This window comes from Heliangelus exortis, chromosome 1, assembly GCF_036169615.1.
Source record: "Heliangelus exortis chromosome 1, bHelExo1.hap1, whole genome shotgun sequence".
Taxonomy (NCBI): domain Eukaryota; kingdom Metazoa; phylum Chordata; class Aves; order Apodiformes; family Trochilidae; genus Heliangelus; species Heliangelus exortis.
In genome coordinates, this window is record NC_092422.1 from 3,338,667 (window position 1) to 3,364,147 (window position 25,481).

The 25,481-nt window shown below is 50.9% G+C and overlaps 1 protein-coding gene across 2 annotated transcripts in view; it reads left to right on the forward strand.

The window, feature by feature from the left end:
- The window catches only part of CAPN5 (calpain 5), a 65,659-nt gene that overhangs the window by 549 nt on the left and 39,629 nt on the right, over positions 1–25,481 (forward strand). For both annotated transcript variants that reach the window (XM_071766897.1, XM_071766960.1), the window contains exon 2: positions 17,184–17,351. In XM_071766897.1, the coding sequence (XP_071622998.1) occupies positions 17,190–17,351 (162 nt within the window). In that variant the 5' untranslated portion in view covers positions 17,184–17,189. The remainder of the gene's footprint in view (positions 1–17,183; positions 17,352–25,481) is intronic.

Genomic DNA, 25,481 nt, shown 5'->3' on the forward strand with positions numbered 1-25,481 from the left:
TGGGCTGGGGGAGCCCAAGCTGGACAGAAACTTTCAGCAAGGAGGCCTCGGAGCTGGCTGGAGAGCAGGATTTCTACACTGGAGGAAAAAAAAAAAAAGAAATCAATCGGAGGTTTCAGTTTTCTTCTTTGTTCCGGTTTTTTGGGACAAACCCAAGGGCTTTTAGTAAGTCGGATGGAAATGAAGCAAGAGAGAGCTCCTACCCCCAGGGCAGCCCAGGCTGCTGCTGGGCACAGGAGGCTGATGGATTTTCATGATTTCCAGCCAGGAATATGAAACGGGAATTTTTGTTTCCTAGCGGGTGGGAGGCAACCCCCCTTTCTTTCTGCCCTGAAAAATGTTACTTTGGAGCTGAGAAACCAGCCTGGTGCTTTCTAGCAGTGGTTGTCCCATCAGAAGTAGCTCTGGTCCTCTGTCCTTTGCTTTCTGCCCTGGTGAGCCCAAGCTGCTGCAGATCCACCCACGTGTGATGCTGGGATTTATTACCAATTCTGTGTTACTGATTTAATCACATTTCTGTCTGGATGCTGCCTGATGCTCCCAAACTTGGTGGGGAGTGAGGGCAGACATGGCAAATGGAGGTGAAAGGAGGGCAGCAAGCACAAGGGGTAGTGGAGGATGCTGTGAAAATATCAGCTGCTTTTCTTGCTGCATCCAGAGAGGACCATGCTGCAGACTTTCCCTGGGGAGCCTTACCTCTCCATCCATCCATCCATCCATCCATCCATCCATCCATCCATCTATCCATCCATTCTCACATCTTAGATGGTTTGGATCCTCTTCCCAGTCTCAAACTGGTGTCCAGTCGTGCTGAACTGGGGTTATACTGAAGTGAGGGCAACACAGGGGCCCTGCAGCTGCATCTCCCACCCCAGACTCTCCACGTAGGTGGTGGGCAGCCCAAGGCAGATGCAGGGAACCTTTTTGGGGTCGTGCTGCTCAGTAGTGAACTGAGAAAGGCCAAGCTTAGGGATGCAGGCATCACCTGTTGGGAGCATCCTTGGAGCTGCCAGAACTGGGGAAGAGGAAAAGCAGCAGAGCCAAGCATGGCTGGAGGAGCTGGGGGCTGCTCTGGGTGCTCACCAGTTAGGTCCTGCTCAGTGTGACATCTTTCTACAGGGACATCTGTCTTGCTGCTCAGCCATTCCCTCTCTGCCCTTCCCAGGAACATGGGCTGCTTCCCATGGCTCTTTTACACCCATCAGCTGGGGCTCAGGTATTGTAGAACACAAGAGAGACTGAAGGATGCTCTTCCAAGGAATCTCCACCCTTTGGGAGCTCGATGTGAGGATCTAAACCCCCCCACACACACACAACCTCTGCAGGGTGTGTGTGTGTGTGTGTACAAACATTGCTGTGGGGGTGGGGGTTGGCTCCCAGCCCCTGGGGCTCTGCCAGGAAGGAGCCTTGTGCCAGGAATTGGTTGGGAAAAGCTTCCTCACTGGCAGCAAGAGTTTGAGGATCAAGGATCAGCAGTGGGGAAAAAAACCTGCAAAGCAGGTTTTGAGGAAGGCAGTGGGGGTTGTTGTAGCCAGCCCTGCTCAGAGTAGGAATCAACCCCCTTTTGCCATGGCCATGGGACACCCCGGGTGACACACTGAGGCCAGGATCCTGTCCACAAAGGGGTGACACATCAAAAAGGGAGCAAAGTGACATGACCCAGACTCTGCCACCAGCCCTTCCAGTCCTTCCCTGTTCTGGCAAGAAATGCCTTAAGCCATCAGCCCCACAAAATCCCTGCTCTGCTGCTGTGGGGTCTGTTCAAGGGACCCCTTTCAGCTGGTGATGGGTGCACGTGGACAACCACCATGAGCACCATAAAGCCCCCAGGATTGAGGGAGGTGGAAACCCAGGGGCTGTGTTGGACTCACCTGTAAATTTGATCTCATTTTTAGGCAAAAGCTGCTGCTTCAGGTCTCCTTTATCTGGACTTGGTGGGGTTTTATACACTTGGTGCATGGGGAAGTGCATCAGCAGAGAAGACTTCTGCTGAGCCCTAGGGGAGATGGCAAAGGACACCACATTAACCCCATGCAGGAGAGCTTAGATCTGTTAAAATCCTTTAAAAGGAAGACCAGAGCTCATTCTCATTTTCCATGCCAATATTTACCTGCAAACCCAAGGCAGCACCATCCCTGTGGGGTGGGTGAGATGCTCAGCCAGAGGGAAGCAGCTGCCTTCAAGGATGAGTTGCAGGAGGGTGGGGATGTCCCCTAGGACATTCACCAGGTGCTGTCTGGATTTTGTGCTACGTTTGGGGGCTGAAGCAGGGTGGGGGCTGTTTTGGCCGTGGGTGTCGTGGGGTGGGTGGCAAAAAGGAGAAGGGAACCAGGCAAAGGGTGTGGGTGCAATGAGGGTAGGGAAGAGTTAATGTGGAAGGACCAGGCTGGGAGATCTGGTGCTTGAGAGGGATTAACTCAGCCTGGAGCAGGTGCAGGAAAACAGGGCTCCCAGGCTGAGCAGAGGGATGGAGAGCTTTTATCCTGGAGGCTATAAAAGCCCAGGAAAACAAAGGCAGAGAGAGGATGTGCTTGCTGCCTATAAATACATCCAAGGGGTGAACAACCAGGGAGGCTGAAGAGCTGGTTTGCCTTGGTGAGGGGGACAAATTGGTGTGAATTCATTAGCTTGGGAGGCTCTGCATCTGCATCTCATCAGAGGAGGGTGGGGAGTGTTAATTAGGGCACATCACCTCTCTTAAGGGGTGCTTGCCTGTGTTATTAAGAGGGTTTGGGGCTTGTCGAGGTAGGAAGCCAGGATTCCCTTATCCAGACCCCTTGTCCTGATATCTCCTTTGGGAAGGGCTGTGTTGGCTGAGTGGGTCTCTCCACCAGACCAGGCAGATAAAGCCCAGCCATGTCACCAAGCTAATTTTTCTCTTTGATTTTGCCTCAGAAAAAAAAAAAAAATAAAAAAAATAATAAAAGTCTAATCCAGCTCTTCCTTCCCTGGTTGCTGCACAGATTAATAACAAAGCATCGATGCTTTAAGAAGGCTTTGGATCTGATCCCAAGAGGAGATTTAGGCAGCATTTGTGCTGGGATATGATGAGACTAAGAACGGGTGCAGCCTCTAAATCTGTTCATGCTTGTGCATTCATTACCAAATCATTTGGGCTCATCCAGAGGTGCCAAGACCCTTCTCATAACACTTACTCCAAGCAGGGCAGCAGCAAGTTATTATCTGGTAAAGGAGAAGGATGCAGCTCTGCCTTGAAGGCTGGGATGAGAGACACTCCCTCCCTCCATCCTTTCTAGAGATGTCACCTCCTTTATCTGCAGATGTCTGGAGCTGAAAGTTCTTCCATACCTGCAGGAAGGTTTCAGCCCATAGAGAGGCATCCATCATCATTTGCCCATGGACCATATTTGGGTACCATTTATTTGCTGCTATCTTCCTATTTCCTGCTATCTTCTTGCTCTTCTGAGCTGCCCATGGAGTGCAAAGGCTCCAAGTGACCTGTTTAGGTGTCCCTCCATCTCCTGGCCCAGGGGCAGTGCCAGGGCTAGAGAATGAGGTGTGGCAATTAATCCATCTCTGCTCACTTCCACTTGATTACCCAGGGAGAAAGGGCCAGGCTCTGGGCTGCAGAAAAGGGAGACAGCCCCACTGGCTTCGTGGGAGCTCTTTTTCTTTCACTAGTGGAGCATCTCTCTGGCTCCAGCATTAACCCTTCCCCTGCTCTCAGCTCTTCCCTTTGCACTGTGGAGCTTTTTCATCCCTGGGATGTTCTTGCTAAATTAGCTCATGGTGTTGGAGATGCCCTCATTCTGGTGCCTCAGTGTAAGGGTAACTTCTTGAGGTCGTGGTGGAAGGAGGACTGGTTGCCATTGAGTTTTTCACACCCTCTGGAAAAAAAAAAGTCCTTCCAGTTCTGGGACCAGGGAGGCTTCAACAGCTTTCGCCTTTCTGCACAAGGCCATCAGTTTTCAGCCAATACTGCAGATTTTTGGGCTTTGGGGATCTTCCTGTGCTGGATCTTGACAGATGATACCCCTGCAAAGCCGTGCTGGGAGCCTGAAGGGGTTTGCAGCATGTAGGTCAGCAAACTCACTCCTTTGGGCCTGATCCAGCCCTTCAGAGGAGCTTGGGCTGAGCTCCTCATCCCCTCCAGCTCGTGCATCCCGCAGGCAGCTTTCATGTGCTCCAAGGAGTACATCCCAATTCAATAACATTTTGATGCATTTTACCTTAAAAGACTCCTCCAGCACAGAAAAGCTCTCCCCGCCCCTTGCTTTGCCCTTGTCCAAAAATGACCAATTTTAGTCCTCCCATCACCCAGCTGAGCATCATCTCTGATCTCCCGTGTCCTGAGGTTCCAAACAGTCATGGATGTAGGTTATGGAGAAAGGGAACTGTCAGTTCCCTGACACCCTTAGCCCTGCCTGTCCCTGGGAGGATGGAAACCTCAGCAGGGAGCTCTGAAATGATGCCTGGGAGGGGGCTGCTTCTCCCAACCACACAGGGATCTCCTTTAGCTCGTGGGACAAATAATCTCCATGGTTTATTTCATCATCCTCACCCCTGCTTTATTAATTCAAGGTTTATCCCATAACCTGGCCTTAAGTGATCAGGCAAGATTGCAGCAGGGCTAAGGTTTTACCATCAGGAAAATTTCTTTTAATTGAGTTACAACATGACAGGCAGCAGGTTTGTCTGATGCCTGGGTGAAAAAGGACAGGCTCCAGCTCTGCTCCTGCCTGGCCTTCACTTAAATCAAGATTAATTCCTTAGCCCTCTCCGTGTTTTATTTCTAATTGCTGGGTTTGGGCTTTTTTGTTAGATCTCTAGATAATTCCTAGAGTTGTATTCCCTGGGTGAGAAAACACATCCCACCCTTGCAGTGAGCACCCTGCATCCCACCTTACATTGTGTTCCTACTTGTTGAAGGTTCCCTGCTCCTTTGTGCAGGATGCAGGTAGCTCTGGTTGACTCCATCCTGACCTTCTCCACCATTTCCCCCATGAAGAAAAAAGATGCAGATGGCTCTGGTTGATGCTTGACTCCATCCTGACCTTCTCCACCTTTGCTCCCAGTCCCTCCATGAAGAAGAAAGATGCAGATGGGTCTGGTTGATGGTTGACTCCATCCTGATCTGTTCCACCACTGTCCCCAGTCCCTTCATGAAGAAGAAAGGTGCAGATGGGTCTGGTTGATGGTTGACCCCATCCTGACCTTCTCCACCATTGCCCCCAGTCCCTCTATAAAGAAAAAAGATGCAGATGGGTCTGGTTGATGGTTGACCCCATCCTGACCTTCTCCACCATTGCCCCCAGTCCCTCTATAAAGAAAAAAGATGCAGATGGGTCTGGTTGATGGTTGACTCCATCCTGACCTTCTCCACCATTTCCCCCAGTGACTCTTTAGAGAGGGAGGAAGAGCCCCAGGTTGTTGCTCAGGCTTTGGAGTTGGGTTGGTTTATTTTTTTTTTGCAAGCCACACCTTGGTAAGCAAGAGCTTCCCACAAAGTTTTTGCAAGGTTGCTGCTCTGAAAGCCTTGCAGAGCTGGTCCTACCAGTTGTCTGAGCATGTGTAAACACTGTGTAAGGATTGCTCCAGGGTGGTGAAGGGAGGTGAGGTCTCTGGTCTTGCATTGGTAAAAGCTGCAGTGCAAACTGCACAACGTTTGTGCAGCATGAGGGTGTCTACAGAGATAAGGAGGTCTACAGAGATAAGGAGCAAGGTTTTCCTTGCTGGGAGAGGGTGCAGAGGCTTCATTCCCAGCCTGGAGCTGCTGTCCTCCATCCAGCCTTGCTCTGTGTTCTCCTGCTCCACGTTAACCCTGCTGTGATAACGTGCCCTGAGCCACCTCCTGCAGCTGAGCTGGTGCCTGCTTCAGCTTTGGGCAGAGTTTCCAGACAGACACAGGACCAGTACCAGATATTTTTGTTGGAGTAAGAGCAAAGGTGATGGATCCTGCTGCCAGGAGTGATGGCAGGAGCAAGCACCAGCTGTGCTGGGCAGTGGCAGAGCAAGAGAGCTTCAAAAGAGGGAAGATCCTCCTCAGGAAGAGATCTTTAGATTTAAGTGGATGGTTGCTTCTTTATGGTGTCTTTGTAGGGGGTTTGCTGCTCATGATGCCTGTAGTCCCTCTGGGGGATGTCCCTTAGGAGCAGCCCCAGGAGTGTGAGTGCCACAGGGCAGTGGATGATCTCAGAGGAGCAGGGATTTGGGATTTTGCCCCCAAACTGGAGGTTGGATTTGCAGTGAGAGGAGCAGGGGTTTGAGCTCACTGCTCATGTTTGTGACTTGGATTCAATGGCTTTAGACTGGAAGAGGGGAGATTTTGATGACATATTAGGAAGAAATTCTTCAGTGTGAGGGTGGTGGGACCCTGGCCAAAGTTCCCTGGAGAAGCTGTGGCTGCCCCATCCCTGGAAGTTTGAAGTCCAGGGTGAAGGGGACTTGGAGTGACCTGGCCTGGTGGGAGGTGTCCCTGCCTGTGTCAGCAGGGTTGGGACTTGATGATTTGGGGTTCCATGATCCTGTTCTCTGGTCCTGTAGGATCCATCTCCCTTGACTCAGTCTCCTCCAGAGCAGCTGCAGCCCCGTTATCTCTTCTGCTCCTTGGGCACGCAGCTCTGCATCTTTTGAAGTTCAATTGCTTTAATTATCCCAGAGGCTGCAGAAGCTACTGAAGGCAGAGCATTTGCATGGAGATGTGCTGCAATTTATCTGTGCTAATGATGAGTTTTCTGAATGAATTTTCCGCTTACCCAAACCTCTTAACCAGGCATCCCTGTCACCCCAAAAAAAAAAAAAAAAGCTTCCTGGGCTACGTCAAGCAATGCTCTGTGACTCTTCTGTCCTCTCCTCTAGCCATGTCACAGAGGTACAGGTCAGTCTTTAGACTCCAATGTTTTTGCCCAGCTGGCAAGAAAACCACTGCCAGGGTGTTGATATGGTGCAAGGCTTCCAGTGGAGTCAGTGTGACAGGATTTAAAAGAAGCTGGTCCAGACATTCCATTAGAAGCCCTGAATAAATAATAGAAATGTGTCTTCAGCCCACTCCTGCAGAGAGAGCATCATCTTTTTAAAATTATTTTTTAAAAATTCTTTATACAAACAGTTATTAAAATGGATGCTGAGAAGACCCCAGCACTCCTCGTACCTCATGGGGTTGGTGGTCAGTGTTCAGAAGGATGCACATGTGGGGTGACAGCTCTGTTGGGACACAGAAGGTCTGGGTGTCTTCACAGATAGAGGTGGCTCTGTTCTACATCTGCAGCCCTGCATTTCCTTAGGATGTGTTTGTCCTGTGCTTGAAAACCTCTGTGAGAGCCACGCTGTGATTGAACACAGACCTCGTTAGATGATGCCAGCCCCACACCCTTGTGCTACTCAATCCTGGCTTTGGCTGCTGTGTAGAAACCCAGGAGAGCCCTGGAAAAGGTTCCTGCTGCCAGAAAGGTTTGTTTTGGGAAGCTCCAGGGCTCCTGAGTGAGATCAGGAGTGCTTTGTTGGTGCTGGTGCCCTGTGCTGCTCCTTGCAATTATTAACGAGGGTCATGGGCAGGGTGCTGGGGTATGTCTCCAGGGGCTGAGCATTGGCCAAGCCTATTAACTCACCTTTCTTCTGCTGAGCTACAAGGGGTTTTAACCCTGTTATGGCCTGGGGAACAAAGACAGAATCAGAATGGTTTGAGTTGGAAGGGATGGGACAGCCACAGCTTCTCTGGGCAACCTGTTTCAGCGTCTCGCCATCCTCACAGCAACGATTTTCTCCCTCATATCTATTCTAAATCTCCCCTTTTCCAGTTGGAAATCATTCCTCTTCACCCTGTCACTCCATGCCCTTGTGAAAAATCCCTCCCCAACTTTTCTGTAGCTCCTTCAGGTGCTGAGAGGCTGAAGAAGCCTAACATAATGTGTGCTTGAATAGCACCTGGGGTACCCAAAACTGAGCCCCCCAATTCTCCCCAAACCATGAGTGGCTTGGGATGAGCTGGACCCACACTGGTGATCATCAGTTCCTCTCTGTTCTTTTGTCCAAGGCTGCCTGCCTGGTGACATGTTACAGCCTTCTCCTTTCAGCTGCTTTTGGGTCTGTCCTTCTGCCCTGTCCTTTTGCTTTTCTCCCACCCCTGTCCCTGCTCGTCCTGCATCTCTCTGACCTCCTAAGTTTGCCAGTCCTGGTGGGAGATGCTGCTGCCATCAGCTTTGCTCTGAGCTTGTTTCTCCTGCCTGTGCCAGGATGCCTTCAGACGTATGTCCTGGTCCCACCTGACCTCACTGTCTGTGTTGAGCAGAAGGGCCAGGCTGGCTGGTGCCACGATTTGCGTGCAACCCTCTTGCCAGGCACAACTTGTCACCAGCACAAGGTTATTAAAGTGTTGACAGTGCAGGGCTGTCCTTTCATCCTGCAGCTCCTGTTTGCAAAGGGTGACTCAGCTCTGCAAGGAATGAGGAACTCCAGAGGTGTCCCCAGCGGGAGTTATCCAAGGGAAAGGGAGCTCCTGGCCATCACGCCCGGCTGGCTCCAGCAGGAGATGGGGTGTCCAAGGATGCCCCAGCCCTCCTGTTAACCCCATCCTTCCCAGGAAAAAAAAACAATATCTGAACTCTGCAGCTGTACACTGGCCAGCTGTGTCTCTCCCTGTGCTGTCTTCTTGGGGTTAAGGAAGAAAGGAGCAATGTTTGGGAGGGAAAAAAACCAGAGAGAATAAAGCAAATGTGATAAAGATCACCGTGAATGGAAACGGCCTCCAAATGCTGGCTGATTGCAAATGCAATCTTTTAAATGAAAGATTATTTTTTTTTCTTGTGGTTTTTGCAGTAATAGGCAGCTGTTAGCACCTTCATCTGCAGCTTTCAGAGTGCTTTACAGAAGGGATCAGGAGCCTTGTAGGTGGAGGGGGATGCTTTTTCCCATTCCACAGAGGAGAAGGAGATGTCATCGGGGAGCATGGGTCATACTTAATGCTTGCAAAAAGATGTCTAATAGAATCATAGAATCATTCTGGTTAGAAAAGACCTTTAAAATGATAAACCTCAACCACTAACCTACCTCTACTGGGTAGTTATCCATGTCCCTCAGCACCACCTCTTCATGGCTTTTAAACACCTCCAAGGATGCTGATTCAACCACCTCCATGGGCAGCCTGTTCCAGGACCTGACAACTCTTCCGGTGGAGAATTTTCTCCTTATATCTAATCTAAACCTCCCCTGGCACAACTTGGGGCTGTTTCCTCTTGTTCCTTGGGAGAAGAGACTGAACCCCATCACTACAACCTCTTCTCAGGGAGTCGCAGAGATCCAGAAGGATCAGCCTCATTTTTTCCAGGCTGAACACCCCCAGCTCCCTCAGCTGCTCCTGCTCAGATTTCTGCTCCAGACCCTTCCCCAGCTCCATTCCCCTTCTCTGGACACACTCCAGCCCCTCAATGTCCTTCTTGGCAGGAGGGACCCAAAACTGACCCCAGGATTTGAGGTGCATCCTCCCCAGGCCCAAGCACCAGGGCCAAGCCCTACACCAGTGCTGGTGGCCACACCAGTGCTGATACAAGCCAGGATGCTGGTGGTCTCTTCTTGGCCACCTGGCCACATTGCTGTGGGTTTACTCATTGAGAACAAACAGCCCTTAAACTATCAGGGTTTTTTCCAGGCTAAATCCACTCCAAGTTTTTGGACGGGGGACAGTTCATCCCCACGTGCATTCACACATGGTTAACCCTCTGTGTTCAGGTGTCCAGATTCAGCCCCCCTGCAAATCACTGACAAAAATCAGTGCTTAATGTAATTCAGAACACAAATGATTGTTTCACCTTTGACCCAGTGAAGCTTTTAGCTCTTAGATGAGAGCAGAGATACACCCGGATAAAGCAGAGAGAGAAAAGCCAGCAAGGAACATTTGGTCTTCCGTTCTTCAGCAGTTTTTGTTTCAGTGAGTAACCTCTGTACATGCTCAGAAATCTGCATTTTGGCTAAAGCAGCTGCTTTTAGCTGGAAAGACACCCAGCAACATCTGCTCAGCAACATCTGGAGATGAACTACCTGTGACTTCCCGTAGGAATTGCCTCCCCTTGTAAACCGCAGTCACTTTGAAGAGAAATAATGTTTTGTTTGCCAGTTTGCATCAGTGTGGCCTCACCTTCCAGTCCTTGGGGACATTGCTAATGCAGGATGTGGGCAGTGCTGCTGGCTCTGGGCCATGCCACTTGGAGTCCAGAGCAAAGCTGTGGTGGATACCCAGGTAGGAGCAAGGGAAGAGCTTTGGGAATGCAGCTCAGAATGCAGGATGCAGAGGGACCTGGACAGACTGGAGAGTTGGGCTGATTCCATCGGGATGAGGTTCAACAAGTGCCGGGTCCTGCACTTTGGCCACAGCAACCCCATGGGGAGCTCCAGGCTGGGCACAGAGTGGTTGGAGAGCAGCCAGACAGAGAGGGACCTGGGAGTCTGGATTGACAAGAAGCTGAACATGAGCCAGCAGTGTGCCCAGGTAGCCAAGAAGGCCAATGGCATCCTGGCCTGGCTCAGGAACAGCGTGGCCAGCAGGTCCAGGGAAGGGATTCTGCCCCTGTGCTCAGCTCTGGTGAGGCCACAGCTTGAGTCCTGTGTCCAGTTCTGGGCCCCTCAGCTCAGGAAGGAGATTGAGGTGCTGGAGCAGGTCCAAAGGAGGCAACTGGGCTGGTGAAGGGATCCAGCAGAAATGCTGTGAGGAAGGGCTGAGGGAGCTGGGGGTGTTGAGGCTGGAGAAGAGGAGGCTCAGGGGAGACCTCATCACTCTCTCCAAGTCCCTGAAAGGAGGTTGGAGCCAGGGGGGGGTTGGTCTCTTTTCCCAGGCAACTCTCAGCAAGACAAGAGGGCACAAGAGGTCTCAAGTTGTGCCAGGGGAGGTTTAGGTTGGACATTAGAAAGAATTTCTTGATGGAGAGGGGGATCAGACATTGGAATGGGCTGCCCAGGGAAGGGGTGGATTCTCCATCCCTGGAGCTATTTCAAAAGAGCCTGGATGTGGCACTCAGTGCCATGGGCTGGGAACCACGGGGGGAGTGGATCAAGGGTTGGACTTGAGGAGCTCTGAGGTCCCTTCCAACCCAGCCAATTCTATGACCTTCCGTGGACCACGTGCTGCTGGTCCTGGTGGACTTGCAATGGGACTGCCACTTTGTAGCCCATTTTTTGAAGGTTTTCTTTGTTCAAAGATATGTTGGGTAATTGGAATGGGGGATTTATCTTGTGGTGGGTGTGGAGAGTGACTTGCTGTTTAATTGCATCTTCCCTGGGTCCTTTTGTTGGCAGAGTTTCCTCCACTGAGCTGCACTTCTGTGTTGGTAGGCAGGAGTCTGTCAATAGGACACCCAAGGAGGTTGGAAGAAAAAGATTTAAACAACATTTTTAGAAAAAGCTTGGCAGCTCTGAACACCCTGCTAGTGGGCTGCCAGGTTGTAGATGGCCCCCATCTACAAGGGGTTGGGGGTTGAGCAACCACATCCCTCATTTTCCTACGTTGTCTTCTTGGCCCATCCTATGCCTTTGCAGGGTGAGATGGGAGATGTCTCCTGTTTAGTGAGAACAGAGCTGGAAAACACAGGGCAGCTGATTCTGTCCCCTAAGGACAAAGGGTTTTGTCTGACCTCAAGGCAGACAGCTCCAGGATCCCCAGGCAAGGAGCCCTTTGCTCCTTCCTGGCTGTGGATGATGCAAGTGCAGTGAGCCCAGAGGAAAGGATGAGGTTTGTGGGGGTGGAAGGAAGAGTTTTTCAACAAGTGTTTGGTCCTGAGCACTTTCAATCTTTTTTTCCCTGTTGCAGAGCTGGGGGAAGTGATCATTACCAGCTGGAAGGAGCCTGAGAGATGCTGGAGGTGAAAAGGGGGAGCCCAAAACAACCCTGAGTCATAAATCTGGCTTTGTCCTCCAGCAAAATAGTTTCCTCCTTAACTCCTTCGTGGCCAAACTGAGGTTGGGCTCAAATCACTCTTCCCAAAAATTCAGCTCTGCTGAGAGTTGTGAGGGCAGATTCCCCTCCTTGCTCACACGGGAACACTTCCAAGGGTCATTAATTCAGGCCAGGAGTGAGAACACCCAGTTCCTGGGCTCCTGGAGCACCCTAGCTTGGTGGAAGAAGGCAAGGAGTAATTAGGCAGCCCTGGAGCACTTTAAGGTGGTGGCAGGGAAGCATGAAATGCTGCAAATTAGAGGGAGTAATGAATTTTAACACTGCCCTGAGAACATTGCCCCTACCCCTTCCTTTTAAATTATTTTGCAAGGTGTTTTGTGCTTGGCTTTTTTTGTTTGGTTGATTTTTTGGGCTTTTTTGTGGTGTTTTTTTGGTTTTTTTCTGTTGATTTTTTGTGGGTTTTTTTTGTTTTGGTTTGGTTTTTTTGTTTTGTTTTGTTTTTTAAAGAAAAGAAATGATCCTGAACAGTATCCCTGTTCCTTCTGCTTGCCATTTCCCTTACAACTCAAAGCCACCTCCATCCTCTGATGTGAGAGCAGCTTGGCAGCAAGGACAGATGGCTCTCGAGGTGACAGTCACCACAGGGTAGGGATGGCAGGGGAAGGAGTTTGGCCCTGTTCCCACAGGCAAATTTGGGCTGCAAATTTGGGCTCCTTGGCCAGGAGGACCACGGTCTTGTCCTCATAGGGATGGACATTGTCCAGGGCATCTGCTGGAAGCTGCTGTTGCAAGGGTCGTTGGAAAACACAGCTCCAAGCTGTCCTTGCAGTAATTTTATGAATGAGCAGCCAAGTGCCAGCCCTGGGCCATGGGAGAGGCTGTGGAGGAATGTGCAGCATCTCCTGCATCAAATCCAAAACTTTTGTCTTGACTCGAGTGAGGCATTTACCAAGGCACCATCCCTCCCATCCTTCCTCTCCAGGCTCTCTTCCTACATCTCCCTGGTTCTTTCTGCACAACCTCACCTGGAAATGTCCTTTCCCACCCATCAGCTCATGCACCAGTCCAGGGAGTTCATCTCTGTGTTGGTGTGAGCAGCAGTATCCTTCTCTCAGCCTGGTGGGAGCCTGCAGAAGGCAGCTGCCAACCAACCTTTCAGAGGGCTCTCTGTAGCAGCCAGTGCTGTCACTGGGAAAGTCCTGCCTGGTTGTCATTCCAAAGGAGCTCATTCACTCCTGAGATGTCCCCATGACCTCCCTGGGGAGATCTCCCCTGTCCTTCACATCCTTCCTTTCCTGGAGATCTGGAGACAGCCTGGCTGCAGGGTGCCTTCCCTGACTGCTCACAGAGGCTGTCTGCTTTTCTGCAAGGAGCAAATCTGATGCTTATTACAGATTTTGATCCTGGGCCATTGTTGGTTGATGAAAAGCTGGACATGAGCTGGCAATGTGTGCTGGCAGCCCAGAAACCCAACTGTGTCCTGGGCTGCATCACCAGAATGGGACCAGCGAGTCAAGGGAGGGGATTCTCTCCCTCTGCTCCACACTTGTGAGACCCCCCCTGCAGAGCTGGGTCCAGAAAGGACAGGGAGATGTTGGACCAAGTCCAGAGGAGGCCACAAAGATGCTCAGAGGGCTGGAGCAGCTCTGGAGCCAGGCTGAGAGTTGGGGTTGTTCAGCCTGGAGAAGAGAAGGCTCCAGGGAGACCTTGGAGCATCTTCCAGTGCCTGAAGGGGCTCCAGGAAAGCTGGGGAGGGACTTTTTACAAGAATATGGAGTGATAGGACAAGGGGGAATGGTTTCAAACTGGAAAAGGGGAGATTTAGAATAGATAGGATGAAGAAATTCTTCGCAGTGAGAAATGAGTCCCTGGCCCAGGTTTCCCAGAGAAGCTGTGGCTGCCCCATCCCTGGCAGTGTCTCAGCCCAGGCTAAATGGGGCTTGGAGCAACCTGGGCTGTGGGAGGGGACCCTGCCCATGGCAGGGTTGTTGGAAGTAAATGATCTTTAAGGTCCCTTCCAACCCAAATGAGTCTGATTTTTAAGGCTTTTCTGAGGTCAGGTGTTTGCAAGCTAAGATGTTACAGAATCTTGGAATTACAGAATGTTTTGGGTTGGAAGGGACTTTTAAGTCATCTGTTTCCAATGCTCCCATCATGGGCAGAGACATTTTTATACTTATAAAACTCTAAAATCTCAAATCCACAGTGCTGGAGGCTCATTGCTGAATGTTCACTGTGTTCTTCCTCCACACTGAGGACATGGGAGTAGAGAGACCTCAGGGTAGGTGGGATGCTGACCATCCAGTGCCAATGCTCTTCTTGTTGGAGATGCATCTACCTGTTGCCCCAGTTATAGAACCATAGAATTTCATTGGTTGGAAGGAATCTTTAAGATCATCCAGGTCCAACCATGGGCAGGGACACCTCCCACCAGATCAGGTTGCTCAGAGCCCCATCCAACCTGGCCTTAAAAACTTCCAGGGATGGGGCTTCCACCACCTCTCTGGGCAACCTGTGCCAGGCTCTCACCACCCTCATGGTGAAGAACTTCTTCCTAATTTCCAATCTCAGTCTCCCCTCCACCAGTTTGAATCCATTCCCCCATGTCCTGTCCCTCCCTGACATCCTAAAAAGTCCTTCACCAGATTTCTTGTAGCTACTTCAGATCTTCAGATATTGGAAGGCCACAATAAGGTCTCCTTGGAGCCTTCTCCTCTCCAGACTGAACAACCCCAACTCTTTCAGTGTCCTCACTCCAGAACTGCTCCAACCCTCTGAGCATCCTCCTGGCCCTTCTCTGGACACACTCCAGCACTTCCATGCCTTTCTTGTAAGATTCCATTCTACACAACCCCACCCAGGGTGGTGCCTCTTTTGCAGTTCAATGTTTAATTAAAGGCCTAATTGCCCCTGGGGACAGTTATTTGCAGTCATAGCATCTCAGGGCATGGGGCTGGAATGCTCTGGGTGACCTGGAGACAGGGGGGTGGCCATCACAAAGCACCCCACAAGCTGCCTTAAAAATTGCCCCACTGCAGCAGAGACCTGAGGAGCAGCCAAGGAGGGGATGCTTTGGGGTTCACTTGAGCTCTGATGCTGCTAATCAGGCTGATAAATTCTGCTCTGCAGAACTCTGCCAGGCCACCAACCTGGGTGGGGGATGCTCTTGGAGGTTTCTTCTAAGCAGGGTGGGTGTTGAGGTAGCTCTCAGACACCTCCTGGCCTTCAGCTAATCCTAGAAATTCATTAGCAAGAGATGTGCCCCAGCTCCTATAACTGATGCCCAGCTGTAAGTGATGCTGTAATCCCTGGGATTTTGGATATTTCCAGATTAGCTGCTTCCAATCAGTCTCCATTACCACGGCCTTGTCCCTCAACATGCAGTGATTGGAAGTCCCCGTGGATGTTCAGCACACTGAGCATGTAGAACCATGGAATTATTTTGGCTGGAAAAGCCCTTGAAGATCATCCAGTCCAACCATTAACCCAGCACTGCCAAGCCCATCATTGACCCAGTGGTTCTGCTCCTCAGCACCACATCTCCACACCTTTGAAATCCCTCCAGGGATGGGCTCTCCACCACTTCCCAGGCAGCCTGGGACCTGACAACCCTTTCAGTGAAGAAATTCTCCTTAATATCCAATCTAAACCTCCCCTGGCACAACTTGAGGCTGTTTCCTCTTGTTTTATCACTTGTTTGTTAGGAAAAGAGACCAATACCCACCTTGCTGGTTCCTACACATCCCAGCTCAGGCCAGCTCTTTGGATGCATCTGTCCCCTGGATGTGACATCCTTAGTTTTTGCCATGGGTGATGCTGGAGACCACAGCTGGGACTGCCTGACACATAACTCCCCATTTCTTTAGGAAATCAAATGAGGTGTTTCCAGTAGGGTCATTAATGGCCAACATTTTTTTAAGGACATCTCATTTGGAGGTGAGAGAAGGATTCCACGTGGCTGTTATAGATCAATACAGAGAAATTTTAGCAAAAGAGCTCAGGAGGAAGGTCTGCAATTTGCTAAAGGGAAAAAATGTAAACCTCCCTCTTCCCCTGTGCCTGCTGTGGGGACAAAAGGGACCCTGCAGGGATGAGGACCTGACCAAAGTGGTTGCTACCCAGTGACCAACCATCAGGGGTGATGGAGAGGCAATGTACTCTCTCTGGGGGGGCATTTGGGCAATGGTTTCCTGCTGCCTTCTGGAACTGCTGAATTCCCATCACTGCCTGGAAGCCAGAGGCTTGTCAGGACCAAATAATTAATCCAGAAATGGGTGGCACTCTGCCAAGAAGCCTTTTTTTTTAATTAAAACCAGACCTGATAAAGCCTACTGAGAAACTGTTGTCTCTGAAAATTATGAGATGTGTGTCTGTGATTTGAGGCTGAGTGGTTGGGGGGAGCTCTTGGGAGGGCTCTGCCCCCCCATAAAACCTGTGCAAAGCCAGCCTGCAGGGCATGCCTTGTCCTTTGCCTCTGAAGGCTGTGTTTTCTCCAAATGAGTCATGAGTTGACTAAAAACCAGGACACAAGTTGTCATCTCCTCCTGTGCCTGTTTTGGTGGTGTTTGGCACACTGGGGAAAATGGGAATCCCAGATAGGAGACCCCACCTGGAGTCCTGTGTCCAGTTCTGGAGTCCCCAGCATCAGAAGGACACAGAGCTCCTGGAAGGTGTCCAGAGGAGCCACTGAAATGCTCAGAGGGCTGAGCAGCTCCCTGGGAAGCCAGGCTGAGGGATTGGGGTTGTTCAGCCTGGAGAAGAGGAGGCTCCCAGGTGAGCTCAGAGCAACCTTCCAATATCTGAAGGGGCCCCAAGAAAGCTGGGGGAGGGCTTTGGACACGGGGGGGTAGGGAGAGGAGAAGGGAAATGGGTTAAAGCTTGGAGAGGTGAGATTGAGGTTGGAGATTAGGAAGAGATTATTTATGATGAGACACTGGAACAGGTTGCCCAAGGAAGCTGTGGCTGCTCCATCCCTGGCAGTGTCTCAGCCCAGGTTGGATGGGGCTTGGAGCAACCTGGGCTGTGGGAGGGGTCCCTGGCCATGCAGGGGGTTGAAACTGGATGATCTTTAGGGTCTTTTCCAACCCAAACCCAAACCCAAACCCAAACCATTCTGTGATCTATGTCCAGGGGATCTGCAAGGTATGTTTGAGTTTGAGGAGTCATCCACCACTCCTTGTTTAGATGCAGGATTTTTCCTGCCGGTTTCCTGCCAGATGGAGCACACTGATGCTTCCTCCAGTGAACAAGAGGTGCTTCCTGGGACTAAAAACGTGCTGTGGAGGAGAACTGGGTATCCCTGAGTGGACCTTGCTCATTCCTGCTTTCCCTGTCCTTCCAGGGGAGGATGTTCTCCTCGGTGAAGCCCTACGAGAACCAGCGCTACGCCTCCCTGAAGAAGGAGTGTCAGAGGCAGAAGCAGCTCTTTGAGGACCCCCTTTTCCCTGCCAACGACAACTCACTCTTCTACAAGTCAAGGATCCAGGGCATCCAGTGGAAGAGACCAAAAGTAAGTGCACCCATCCCCTTGACACCACCATCTCTGCTCTGAGGAATCACCAAAAATGTGTAACTCATCCTTCACCAAGGGTACCAAGCCCCAGCCAACATCTCTTCTCCTCGTTAGGTTTTATTTACCTGGGCTTGGCATTTTGGGCCATTGGGGAGATGTGCTGCACCCAGGCCCAGACTGTTCTGCAGGTCCAGGATGCTGTTCTGTGACTCAGTTTCCCCATTCATAAAAATAGAGGGGTGTTCTGCAGCCAGGTTGGTGTTGGATGCTCTTGTCAAGCATGGGGGGGTCCAGCAGGGCAAATGGTTCTCTCTGAATGCACTTTGTGGTCCACTTGGAAAGGGAAAAGAAGATAAGCTTTGGGTAGGTGAGGTGGTTTGGGGTCTTTGGGAGGTAGGTGGTCTAACCCATCCTTCTTCTGTGCAAAATTGGTGTCCTCTGCAAGAAGTACTCTGCATGTGCTCCACACTGCTGTGTCTGGTGAGACAGCCAGGAGGGAGGTTGGAAGGGGCTGGCAGTATCATTCCCTGTCCCCAGTGCTGACTGTGCCCCTTCTTCTGTCCTCAGTGCCTGCCCAGAAGATGCAAATCAGGGGGTGAGGACTCTGTCTTGGGGAACTTGTAGGTCCTGGCATGGCCATCTGCTTGGGGTTGGCCATGAAGTCTTGTGTGAGCTCTCCCTGCAGTGCTGGGTCCAGTTCTGGGGTCATGGAGCTGTTGGACCAAGTCCAGAGGAGGCCAGGAAGGTGCTCAGAGGGCTGGAGGAGCTCTGGAGCCAGGCTGAGAGAGTTGGGGTTGTTCAGCCTGGAGAAGACTCCAAGGACACCTTAGAGCACTTTCCAGTACCTCGAGGGGCTACAGAAAAGCTGGGGAGAGGCTTTCTGTAAGGGCATGGAGTGATAGGATGAGGGGGGAATGGTTTCAAACTGGAAAAGGGGAAATTGAGATGAGATTTTAGGATGAAATTCTTTGCAGTGAGGGTGCTGAGAACCCTGGAACAGCAAAGCTGTGGCTGCCCCATCCCTGGCAGTGTCTCAGCCCAGGTTGGATGGGGCTTGGAGCAACCTGGGCTGTGGGAGGGGTCCCTGCCCATGGCAGGGGGGTTGGGAATGGGTGATCTTGAAGGTCCCTTCCAACCCAAACCAGTCTGGGATGCTGTGAAGTACCAAGGCCTCCCAGGGAGCAACATCACAGCCTCTAACACATCTGGCTTTCCCTTCTTGCCTTCAGTCCTTTCTGCCCAGCCCATGCTGCTCTGCACACAGCTTGGTGGCATTTAAGGGTGGCAGGGATGCCTCAGCTGCTGTTGTCCTCCTCACTCCCTGGCAGCCCAGCCATTCTTCTGGCATTCTGTGGGACAGTGCTGTGTCTGTGCCAGTGAGGGCAGCCAGGGGTGTGATGGACAAAAAGGGCTTTGTGTGAAGGGAGGGTTGGATCTGAAGTGACTCTTTCTGTATGGTAGGAGGGGCTGAGCCTCCCAGCATCCCACTGAGATCTTCGTGGGAGGAAGTCTGACTTGCCTCTGCCCTGCCTTGGGCTCTTCCATAGAATGATGTGAGTTGGGAGGGACCTTAAAGACATCCAGTTCCATTCCCAATGCCATGGGCAGGGACATGCCCAGGTTGCTCCAAGCCCCATCCAACCTGACCTTCAACACTTCCAGGGATGGGGCAGCCACAGCTTCCTTGGGCAACCTGTTCCAGGGTCTCACTACCCTCACAGGAAAGAATTTCTTCCTAATATCCAGCCCAAATCTCCCCTCTTCAAGTCTGAACCCATTTCCCTTGTCCTCTCCCTACACCCCTGTGTCCAAAGCCAGGGTCTCACAGATGGAGCGATGCCCAAAGCTTCTGGAGGAAGAGCTGGAAGCAACTGCTGGAGGCTGCATGGGATAAACTGTGTGGAGTGTTCAGAGGAACATCACTGGCTTCTCCTTTTAATGCAGCCTTCAGTAGGGCCCAAAATAACCACGAAACTCAAATCGATTTCTCTGCTTGTGTGGGAATTGCTCAGTAGGGTTATTAAGCCACACTGAGTCCCTCCAGCATCCTCTTTCTGTTGCAACCAACAAATCTTTCCTCAGTCAATCAAAATTTATTTTTGTTTAGAAGAAGCAGAGTGATACACCCAGCATCTTGCAAGTGTTGTTTTGGGGAGTTTCTGACCCAGAAGTGGAGTCTGCCAGTATTGAGGACACTGTCTGCAGGGAGGGGATGGTGTGTACCCACCTCTCTTATCTCTCAGGGCCTTGGCCATGGTTTGTTTGGGAAAATTTCAGCTGAAACTGCATGATAAAATACAAAAGCTCATCATGCCTGCAGCTTTGCTGTGAGAGCAGAGGGGGTGGAGTAGAAGTAAAAGGCAATGGCTCTTAAAAACAAGTTTGGTTTCTCAGAAAGGCTCTGGCTGGTGATCTGAGAGGGTTGTCAGGCATTGGAGTGGTCCAGGACAGTGGTGGGGTCACCATCCCAGGGGTCAGCATCCCTGGAAGCATTTAAAAGGCATTTGGACCTGATCCTGAAGGAGATGGGTAGTCAAAGGTTGGATTTGGATGATCTTGGAGGTCTTTTCCACCCTCAACATTCTGTGATTCTCTGATTCAGGAAGGGAAGTGATACGTAGGAGCTGACTTTGTCAGGCAAAGCATTTGCATGGGAAATGTATGAATGAGCTTTGGCATCATCTCATCCCTGTATATTTACACAGCTCTACACAACCCAGCCCTTGTGTGTGCATCCCTTCCTTCCCAACCAGAACCTCCCTCATCCTTTCTGCTCCTACACATGGTTCCAAAGCCTGAGGTTGCTTTGGCTAAAAAAAAAAAAAACCCAACAACAAAACTTCAGTGCCCTCAATCTTGCTTGAGGTTTTTTCTAGGCAGGAAGGAAAAGGGGGTGGCTGGTGGGCTTTGCTGGAGCAGCTCAGGAATAATCCTTCCTAGGTCAGATTGTTTGGCTTCAAGTTACTCCTGCATCTTAAATTGGAAGGGGGGGGGGGCTTAGTTGAGCTTTTAGGAAGGAATTCTTTGCTGTGAGGGTGCTGAGCTCCTGGCCCAGGCTGACAGAGAAGCTGTGGCTGCCCCATCCCTGAAAATGTCTCAGCCCAGGTTGGATGGGGCTTGGAGCAACCTGGGCTGTGGGAGGGGTCCCTGCCCATGGCAGGGGGGTTGGAACTGGATGATTTTTAAGGTCCCCTCCAACCCAAACCATTCTGGCATTCTGTGATCTTCTGTTGCAGCCTTTCCTGGAACCAGCTCAGCTTTATCCTTCCAGCAGGGTGTCCTCCCTCTCTCCCTTCCTCCCTGCTTTCCCCTGGCCTCCAGCCCTGCTCTGCTTGCCAGATCTTTGCAGAGGGAGCAGCTGTTGGATCCCTGGCAGGGGTTTTGTTGGGGGACATCTTCCTGATGCATCATGGCCATGCCAGAAATTTAATCACTCAAGGCTGTCACAGGGAGAGAAGCTGTGGCATCACCCTGAGCTGGGAAAGGGGTCCCAAAGATCTTTGTTTTGGTGAATCCACTTAAAAATGAGACTGGCTGCTCCTTGCTAGACCAAAGCAGATTTTGGAGCTGGCTGGGGCAGCATCAGCAGCTCTTCCTGGCAGTGATGTTTTGCTGTTGCATGAGAAATTAAAGCAAGAGGTTTGGGCTAAGCCCAAATCCTAGTTCTTTACTTGAAACTCCTTCTCCCTCCCACTCTGCCTCCTACCAGATGAAGACAAGGGAGATCTTTGTCCTCAGGCAAGTGGTAGCACCCATAGAGAAAGTCTTGAGCCTGAATCCTCAAGCTCTGGGTTTTGCCCTCCCTGTTTTAGACAGAAATGCTGCCAGAGCTGGGGTTCCAGGCTGTGCACTGGGGAACATCTCCGGGCTTTGGGGAAGGAGATAAATGGGGAAGGAAGGGTGGTACTGGGAGAAAGAGAAGGGAATGGATGAGATGCAGGCTGGGGGACAGAGATAAGGAGGGGTGGGGGGCACCCAACTGTGTCTGTTGGATCCCCTGGAAAAAAAAAACCAAACAGTGATGGCCTGTAGTGGAAGAGGAAAAACGACCCTGTGGAAAAACTGTTCCTCTCATCCAATCACTGTCCTAAACCCTCTTCTTGGGTGCAGGCCACTTCCAGTGGTGCCATGGGATTGGTACAGGGCTTAATTAACGTTATTAATATTCCTGGGACTTTCTCTCTGCAGCAAGGAGGACCACATGGTTCAGGTTCAGTCCACCAAGCCTTGACCTGCTGCTGGGACTGGTCTCTGGCCAGGACCAATTTGGGCATCACTCTGTGCCACTGGGAAGCAAATGAAGCCTGGTGGGAGGCTTACACCATGCACAGAGGTGATGTTGAGCCATTCCCTGCTCCTTCAGCTCTTCCTAGGGAGCAAGGTTGAGCCTGGAGAAGGTTTCTTCCTCCATATCCTTGGGAGAGGTTGCTGGGCGCTGAGTTTCCCCCTGTCCCCAGCTGTGTCTCAGAAGCACCTCATGGCCTCTCCCTAAGCTGCAGAGCAGTTGGGGCAGGAGATCCTAAAGGATTCAGGGTGTCAAATTAAGGCCAAGCTGCACAAAAGGTGGTGGAATGAGAGGTGACAAAGCAGGAGGGTTTCTGAGCAGGCTGTTGTCACAGTCAGTGGCTGGCTCAAGGTGACATGCAGGGATGGTTCTCTGTACTGTGAGTTCTAACCTGGCTGGTAGCAACCACCAGAGACACTCTCTTCCCACCCCCAGAGGCAGAATTTTACCCTCCAGCCCTGTTTTTCAGGATTTTTATGTCTCTCCAGTGTTTGCTTGTGAGCACTGAGTTATCTGCATTTGCATTAACAGCGTGGCCAGCAGGTCCAGGGAAGGGATTCTGCCCCTGTGCTCAGCTCTGGGGAGGCCACAGCTTGAGTCCTGTGTCCAGTTCTGGGCCCCTCAGCTCAGGAAGGAGCTTGAGGTGCTGGAGCAGGTCCAAAGGAGGCAACTGGGCTGGTGAAGGGATCCAGCACAGATCCTGTGAGGAAGGGCTGAGGGAGCTGGGGGTGTTGAGGCTGGAGAAGAGGAGGCTCAGGGGAGACCTCATCACTCTCTCCAACTCCCTGAAAGGAGGTTGGAGCCAGGGGGGGTTGGGCTCTTTTCCCAGGCAACTCTCAGCAAGACAAGAGGCCATGGTCTCAAGTTGTGCCAGGGGAGGTTTAGGTTGGACATTAGAAAGAATTTCTTTCTGGAGAGGGGGATCAGACATTGGAATGGGCTGCCCAGGGAAGGGGTGGATTCTCCATCCCTGGAGATATTTAAGAAGAGCCTGGATGTGGCACTCAGTGCCATGGGCTGGGAACCACGGAGGGAGTGGATCAGGGGTTGGACTTGGTGATCTCTGAGGTCCCTTCCAACCCAGCCAATTCTATGATTCTATGATCTCTGCAGGAATTCTCAAGGGATGTGCTGATTAAACAGCCGAAAGCAAGGCTCTTGCTAAATAAAATATTATTTAATTGGGGTGCAGAGGCAATGATGTTGCTTAGAGGGAATATTCTGAGAGCTGAAGCAGTCTGGGGAGAGGCAGAGAGGCTGAGTGTTTTGGGAAGGGCTGTGGGAAGCAGGAGGTCAGAGGGCAGTAGGGCTGTGACATTTTCAGCTCTTTTGTGGCTCTGGCGAAAGATGCTCTCCCTCACAGCCCTGGCTTGCTTTTATTTCAGCTAGACAAGAGGAATCTTATACTGGGGACTGAGAAAATGCCATTTTCCAGAAGCCACTTCCTTGTTGGCTTGAGATACATTGAGCCTGATTTGTGGGGGGGAGGTTTGTCCATGATACCCAATGTCACCTAAATTTGATGCTGTTGTGTTTGGAGGATGAGGAGATGTTGCAGGATGGGACAGCATCTCTCAGCTCCCCTTTTCCTTGCATTATCAAGCACTTAGCTCCTTTCAGTTGCTGAGTGAGAGTTATACAATCTGTCTCTGTGGGGTTTTCCTGGAAGGGGAAAGGAGTCAATGAACTAATTCCCTGAAAGCAGGTCTGACACTTGCCTGCCCCCAACTTTCTGCATTAAAAGGTCATTTCCCCAGTGGATGGCAAAGGCTGAGAAGCTGGCAAAAACCCAAGGGTGAACATAATGGGGAAGACAGAGGTTAAGTTCTTGCAGTTCTTTGCTCAGAGAGCTCACCCAAAGCAACTGCAAGGAGGCAATTAAAATGTTAGGGGGCAACAAGCTTCTGGTCCCTCACCTGAACCTTCTGCCAGAAACACAAACCTCCAGGAATGCCTTTGCTCAGCTTTTTGTAGCTTTTTTGTCCCTCTGACTCAGTTTTCATCCTGCCTGGAGGATGCTCATGGTTGGCATTGATGCTGGGGCTCCTCTGTGCTGCTGGGTGGACTGAGGGACCATCTCCTCTGAGTAAAATTTGGCATCTTCCAGAAATCCATCATGGGAATCAGAGTCCTTCCAGACCTTTGTGTTTCTCAGCTTAGGAATTTATGAGCCTTTTAATTTATCTGCCTTTTTTTTTAGTAAAGCCTGGAGCTGACTGCCAGTCTGGTCACTCCTTGACAGGAAAGAATATGGTCACCACTTAATGAAACCTCTGAATTGACCTTGTTTTTACATTTTTACACCATCCACAACCTCCCACTTTGTCCCAGTGAGGATAGGGAGTGATAAGCTGCCCAGCATGGGTATGGCTGACTGCAGCTTTTGATAAGAAATGAGCCAGGGAGTCTGCTCTGTCCTCAGCATCAGAAGGACATGGCCTTAAATGCAAAACCAGCAGTAAAAATCAGTGGATTGGATTAATAGCTGCTTCTTAATGCAACTGCACACTGGTCTCCAGAAATTATTGTATTGCTAAGGGGGAAGAGCAGAAAGGGAGCAGAGAGGAACCCTGGGCTGCTGCCCTCTCAGAGTCCCATGGGAAGGAGTGGTGCAATTCCTCCTGGATTTGGCTGTGGGATGCTGGAGGGGGACATTGAGCTTGTGGAGCAGGTACTAAGCCAGTTATGGCTTGGATAGACTCAGGCTTTTAATCTTGGTGCAAACTGGGAATTCTAGCTTTTCAGCCCTTAGACAGGGTGGTTTTTTGGGATGATTTGCCTGTGTTAAGGGAGGGAGGAATGGGTCCTGCTGGGACAAAATAAAAGTCCCCAAAATGTCCCTGTGAGGACTCGGTCAGGCAGGGTGCTGCCTCTTGCTGAAGGGAAATAAAACCTGAGGTGCAGTGAAACCTCCAGGGGCTGCAAGGAATGGTTAAAAAAAGAAACAAAGAGGAGGAAGCATTGGTGGGAGGATGGTGGCTGGAGCTGTTTCCTTGATCTGGAGGATTGGAAGCCAGAAGGAACCAGCATCGGCCGATTTCCTCGCTATGAGACCTCACAGAACTTCCTTGAATTAATTCCCTCTTGAACTCAACTTGACCTCCTTCCTCCAGGCACCCTCCAGTTTTTTTTTCCAAGAGAGGGAAATCCACCATGGTTTTGAATGAATCCCTCAGGATTTGTGTGGGGATGTGGGGGTTTTTTTGGTGTGAATTGGCTTAGCTACAGCCTGCACCCCTTGGGTCTTGTGTGCAGACTCTCTTGCTGCTGCATTTCTCTTCCATTAAATAGTTGGTCATCCTGGGGTGCAGATATGAAGAGTAGATTTAGATGGGATGTTAGGAAAAGTTCTTTACCATGAGGGTAGTGGAAAAATGGAATAGGTTGCCCAGGGAGGTGTTTGAAGACTCATCCCTGGAGATATTCAAGCTTAATGAGGCTTAATGAGGCTTTGAGCACCCTGATCTAGTTGAGGGTGTCCCTGCTTAATGCAGGAAGGTTGGATTAGATGGCATTTAGAGGTCCCTTCCTATTCTATGATTCTATTCTATGTGATGGGGGCAGAGGGACACCTATGCCTGTAAAGCAGCAGGTACCAACCCTCTCTCCATCATCTTTCCTTCTTGTCTCACTCAACAGAGCCTGGGCTCCAGTTTAGGGGCACCAATGGGTTGACCTGGGATGCATAAAAGCAGCCAACATCTCTCTTTGCAAACACCCCAGGGCAAGGGCTTGTCCTTTTCCTGTTGCCAAAAGACTGATGCCCTCTTAAGTCATTTGGAGGGAGCATTAAATTCTCCAAGGTGTCCCTTTTGCACATAAAACCCCAACATGATTTGACA